The sequence below is a fragment of the Doryrhamphus excisus genome, chromosome 5 (genome assembly GCF_030265055.1).
Source record: "Doryrhamphus excisus isolate RoL2022-K1 chromosome 5, RoL_Dexc_1.0, whole genome shotgun sequence".
NCBI classification, from domain to species: Eukaryota; Metazoa; Chordata; class Actinopteri; order Syngnathiformes; family Syngnathidae; genus Doryrhamphus; species Doryrhamphus excisus.
The window spans coordinates 8,603,565-8,609,566 of record NC_080470.1 but is presented as its reverse complement, the minus strand read 5'-3'; the positions used below and the strand labels follow the sequence as shown (position 1 = coordinate 8,609,566).

General features: G+C 41.4%; 1 protein-coding gene across 2 annotated transcripts in view; it reads left to right on the top strand.

The window, feature by feature from the left end:
• The first annotated feature begins 246 nt into the window (after nt 1–246).
• The window catches only part of osbpl9 (oxysterol binding protein-like 9), a 36,198-nt gene continuing 30,442 nt past the window's right edge, over nt 247–6,002 (top strand). Inside the window, exons 1-3 of one of the 2 annotated variants that reach the window (XM_058072581.1) lie at nt 247–406; nt 2,256–2,306; nt 4,966–5,044. In XM_058072581.1, coding sequence (XP_057928564.1) covers nt 296–406; nt 2,256–2,306; nt 4,966–5,044 — 241 coding nt within the window. In that variant the 5' untranslated portion in view covers nt 247–295. The remainder of the gene's footprint in view (nt 407–2,255; nt 2,307–4,965; nt 5,045–6,002) is intronic. The other variant, XM_058072580.1, reaches the window with a different exon arrangement.

The following is a 6,002-nucleotide window of genomic DNA, read 5'->3' as shown; positions in this document are numbered from 1 at the left end:
GATGACTAAGGTATTCCTTTGCATATTTCATTGGCTTTGTTAAGCTAAATACGTTAAATGATTAAACTTTAGTATTAAACCAGTTAGAAAGTAGTATGCAACAGTTACAAAGTTGTATGTCACATAAGTAAGAATTTAGAATAATAAAAACTATATTAATATCTGACTTAAGTGATAAACTCTAGTCCCGAAATTGGGACTTTCCGCAATCAACATTATGACATTAAACAATAGACTTCCTCGTGACGTCACCACGCAGCATATCCGACTCCTCCCTGTCGTCCCTACGGTAAAGATGGCGTCCATCATGGAAGGACCACTGAGCAAGTGGACCAACGTCATGAAAGGTTGGCAGTATCGCTGGTTTGTTTTGGACTATAATGCCGGCCTGCTGTCTTACTACACGGTACGTTGTTTTCGACTGGTTGATAATACTGAACTGTTCCGTCAATGCGGTTAGAAGTTATCGCTGCTTGCGAAGAGGGCCTTGGTGTTTGTCAGGAGTTGGGGAGTCTCGGGCACCCAACAGGCGAATCTGCTGTGTGACGGATCGTCACATGGACGAATCACATTGCTCCTTGAAGTGTAGCTGACCAATCGAGTGGCAGTATGTACCTCCATGCTTCCGTTTAGCAACCCTGCTCGAAAAAGCTAAGCACCTTAAACACATCCTTTACATTTACACTTAACTGTTTGAGTTGACAGCGAGACAGAATTATGTACGTTGTCAAGATTAATTCTCGATATGTGACAGCATTAAGCTTGCTAGTTATGGGAGTATGGAGCTAAAAAGACAGTGTGAGGAGTCGGTTACTAATGTTACTTGTTAGTTTAGTATAATACCATGACAATGACTAACGCCCTCGTAGGCAAACATGATCAGGTGCTTCATCATGACACGTTTGCAACTGCGTGTCAGTTAAGTTAACACTCGATAGAATTTTGTTTATGTAAATTACATTCTAAAGCAAGGATTTTTCAAAGTGTGTCACTGTAGCCTCCCCACAGAGGACCTGGAGCCTATTTTATGGCATTTTCTGCTCATCCCAGAGTCAGTTTACTCTCGGGTAAATCAGTTAATTTTGCCTTTAAAGATACCGGAAGTTAGGGTACAATCGACAAGCACTTTTCAACCGTAAAACATACATGGAGAATTGTAATTTGCAGACGACATAACAGACTGTGGACAATAAGCCGACCTTGGGTGGTGTTTGTTTACCAAACTATGCTCACACTTGTGTGAATTGGTCACATAAGTGAAAATAGCAGCGGATGGCATACTCAATAGATACAGTCTGGTCCATGAACACAATTCTCATTCTCAATTCTCAAAAAACACATTTCTGTTCGACAGCACTACTGGAAAAATATCCCATGGACAGATAAAATCTTGATGGGTGAACATCCAAGATAAAAGTGCAATTTTCCTATAAGACCACAGCCTTTTAAAGCTTGGCAAGGGTGTGGATTCAGTGTCATTTTCTGGCAACACTGTCACTGTTGAACTTCATAAGCTGTCACTATTGGCTACTTCATACAAAGATGAGTTCTCTTTTTGAAAATTGTATTTCTATTTTAGAGGAATTTATGTATATAAGCGTAGGTTTTATATATATATATATATATATACATATAGCCCCTGGTGGAAAACGTTTGGAGAATATTTGCATTGTTTATTCATCTTCAGCACAAAGAAATATTTTCTCATGTGAAGGCTGAGATGTGATTTGTAGTCTATTCCTTACATGAATACAGGTATACTTCATGGTTGCCATGTTGCAAAGATGCTTTTCTCAGTCTTTTTGGTCTTTTGTATTATGTTCATTAATTATTATTATTAATTATTCCTCAACACGTTTCCCCACTATAATTACACAACAATTTATTCCAACTTTCATTTTATCACCCAATTCTTGGCCAAGATGACACCCACAACACACAGTTCAATCCACATTGTTAAATTTAACATTGGTGCAAACATATCTTAGCTTCAGTACAAATGAATCCACAAAAAAGACCGTCCCACATTTCCTTGTGATTACTAGACAAAAGACTTGCCTCTTAGCTATGGCAAACTGGGAGTCACGGCAATGCTTAATGGAAAAGGAACAGTAGTCTGGTGTTCAGTTTGTGGTTGCCCTTTTGCACTCACTCGCACACACTAATTCCTAGGAATTCAACCTCAGGAAATAGTTGTGCATGATGTTTACCCTGTGTTGTTTTGGTTATATTCATTTTATTCTGTTGCTTTTCAGTCAAAGGACAAAATGATGCGTGGCTCCAGAAGAGGATGTGTGCGACTCAGGGTAAGATATGCCAATGTGACATTTCTTCACCTCATAAAGAAAATTAATACACTGTATAACACACTACACTGCTTCACATTAAAGCTTTGGTGTAGCGGTTACTATGGGCTTTCTCTGAGTACTCCAGCAGTGTTTACCACAGGGCTGCTTTCTAACTGTGGCCAGGGTTTTAGGTGGAGGTTGCTGCCCAATGTCATTGTTTAATTTGCATAATTGTTTGTTTCCTCCCCAAGGACAAGACCCCTAATTAGTGGTGTCCTGATGCGATAATGATATCAGCAAAATAACAAGCATCGGATTATATTGGCCTGCATCTAAAATCTGTGATATTGGCATTCAGATGCAAGCAGTCAATTCCAGACTCCGCCCCAGCACATCTAGCCATCAGTGGCCGGATGGAGTGCTTTCGCGGTGATCAGTAGACACGGACTGCTCTCATAACTCAACCTTCAGTTGAATACAAAAAATACATGTTCATAATATAAGGCTTGCATTTTGATACAGGCATTACACAGATGAGAGTATTGTCCTGACACTGAAATTTGAACATAAAAACAAAAACTGTATTTACTGCATTGTTTCCTGGTAAATGTGCCTTGAGACATCGCAAATTGGAGGTATTTCTTCTTGTTTACACCCCCCTCCAAATGGCAAATGTATTGGTGTAATCTGTTGAGTATTTAATTGCAAAATTAGACATTTAACAAGCTTATGCAATGTGAGAGCTATATTAATATGTACAGCTCATATTACTCTTTCATTGTAGCCCCAGGATCGTTTGGTGTGACCTTATTTACAGACATAACACAAAGCTGTATTATGTGGGTCAGCGCACCCATGTTTGCAATATGTTATTGTTGCCACTAGATGGCAGTAGTTTCTTGCGCCTCATGATTTCTTGATCTTGAAAGACAAATGATCATTCTGTCTCAAGTTATGTGTCCATTTTTAACAAATGTGAAACACGCCTATTTAGCAGATACAGTGGTATGAAAGTGTTGGTGACCATGATTTTTTGTTTTTTTGGTCACACTTATGTTTCAGATCATCAAACTACACAATTGAACATAAAATGCTGTTTTTAAACTCCGGTTTCCTCCCACATTCCAAAAACATGCTAGGTTAATTGGCGACTCCAAATTGTCCATAGGTATGAATGTGAGTGTGAATGGTTGTTTGTCTATATGTGCCCTGTGAGGCGGTGCACCCCGCCTCTTGCCCGAAGACAACTGGGATAGGCTCCAGCACCCCCTCGACCCTTGTGAGGATAAGCGGTAGAAAATGAATGAATTAATGCTGTTTTTAAATGAAACATTTTATTATTAAGTGAGGGGAAATAGTCAAAGCAACACGGCCCTGTAGAAATAAGTGAGTTAACTGAGGTTAAGTGAGCTTTAGTCTGGAAAAGGTTATCAATGTTTCCCCTAGGATTTTGTGAAGCTGTAGTGCTGGGCCTTTTTTGTAATTATGACAAATAAGTTTTATGACTTAATTAATTTTCTAATGTAACTTTTTTCAACAACCAGCAGAACATGAACAAAATGTTCTCTGCTCAAAAGCACTTTGCCACTGTTAGTACATTTACCTACAAATCACATCGCATCAGCAGCAACTAAGGATACTTCAACATTGTCACGGCAGCGTTGATCCCACAACCGTCAGGATGGGAGACGACCACTCTACCACCTGAGCCACGCCGCACAACATTGGCCAATGGCCAAACATTTTTCCACTGAGTCTCTGCCGAGTAGTTTCCCAAAATTTGTGGGGATTGGCACGATGGCGTCATGACATCCTGGAAAGTGTCATTTTTTGCCATTTTATGCTATTTTTTCCCCTCACACATCAATGACATAAGCAAAACCATCAGCAGGAATGAGTGCACACTTGAGCGCACAAGAGTATAAGGCTTAAATAAATGTTCAACCACGTCAAAGACTTTGTGCCCTGCAGTCATTTATTGCTAACCATTTATGATCTGGTCCTTTTATGGTAGGATAGAAACATTCTTGATGCATCAACATGGGGAAATAACTATAATAACCACTCGCTAAATTTATTACAGAAAAGATCAGTTAGGATAACCCGTAATGCAGTGTACAGAGGACATATAAATCCTCTATTTCTAAAATCCCAATTAATAAAATAACTTTGAAAAATTAACCTCACTTTTGTGAGGTACTCATCAATGTATGATCACTGTTTTGTTTGTTTTTTGCATTAAAGGGCTGTAGTCACATGCCCAGTAAGGTTTGCTTTGGACAGCTCGCCAGCAGTCTTGTTTCTCTGCAGTCTTTTTTAATCTGTTTGCTGCTTGTCCCTTGTGTGTCTGTTGCTCTCCTTCCCTCCCTGCTTTTCTCCTCCTTTTGCTTTCCCATATCCCATCTCCTCCTCCCCTCCCACATTTGCTCCAAAAGGCTGTGCTTGTGTATGTGACTGGAACAGTGATCTTGTGTGCGTGTGTGTGAGAGCGAGATATATGTCAGGAGGAGATTAGTTCTTTTAGAAGGTTCTGAGGTTGGAGCCAAGGTAATTTTATAAAGACACGAAGAAAGAGGAAAGTAACTGAAAGTGGAGTATGACGTGTCCCTCTGACTGCCTGCTTTCCATAGTCTCTCTCTTTTTCTCACTCTCTCTTTTCGCTCTTCCTCTTTCCTAGGGCGCTGTAATCGGCATCGATGACGAGGACGACAGCACATTCACCATCACTGTGGACCAGAAGACTTTCCATTTCCAAGGTGAGCTGACCCTTCTTAATTTAGTCATCTCTCCGTGTTCTCTTTCCCCACCATCACCGCTGTTCATTTGCTCTGTCTTTCTCTATCCTTCTCTCTCTCTCTCTCCCTGCTCTTATCCTCCCCACCTTTTTAAAGACTTGGATCAGCCTCTTCTATGCCAGGAAACATGCACATGAGTCAAAGTGGGCTGTGTGCAAATTGAACTTTTTCTTCTCTCTAAGGGAATGTTACCTAGCTTCACGAAGTTTGAGTGTCACAATGACATTTGCGGCGCGACCCATTAAATAGATTTCCGGAACGGCAAACAAGGAAGGAATCTGTTTTTCTCAGCACTCCTGACTGCAGCTAGCACGAAGATTGCCGCTTGTGTGTTTCTGCAGCTGCGCCTCTGGGAATAATAATGGAATACTGCTGAGCTGGAAGCTGAGCTCAGGTCTCTGTCGGCTGTTGCCTGTCCTCGTCCTTCACTACAACCCTACCTCTGCTAGCACTGTAACAACCAGTCAGTCCATCCATTGGGACAGGATTGTCTTCCCCCCCCACGTCTCTTAGCCGTGCCAACCTGTCCCTCCTTTTTTTTTCTGACAGAAAACTAGCACACACATCAGTTTTGTTTTGTTTTTTGCATCACCCCCACCAGGTTTTGACCGAACCTCAATCCTTCATCTCTGTTCTTCCATCTCCCCATTTGTATACATTTTGACCTCCTCACTGCCAAGCAAGCCCTCACATATCATCACCTGCATCCAACCGCCCTCCACTCATCCTCAAGGGTCATCTGCCACAGTCCATGGGCGCTTTGCCCCTCTCACCACCTCCATGCCCTCTCCCATGTCTGTGTTCCGAAGCTGTATGCTGTGGTTCTACAAACGGAAGGGTAAGGAGAATACCGCCCTTGGCTAGGGCCACATGCATGTCATGTCCAGAGAGGAGAGAAGAGGAGGTGGCATTAATTGCT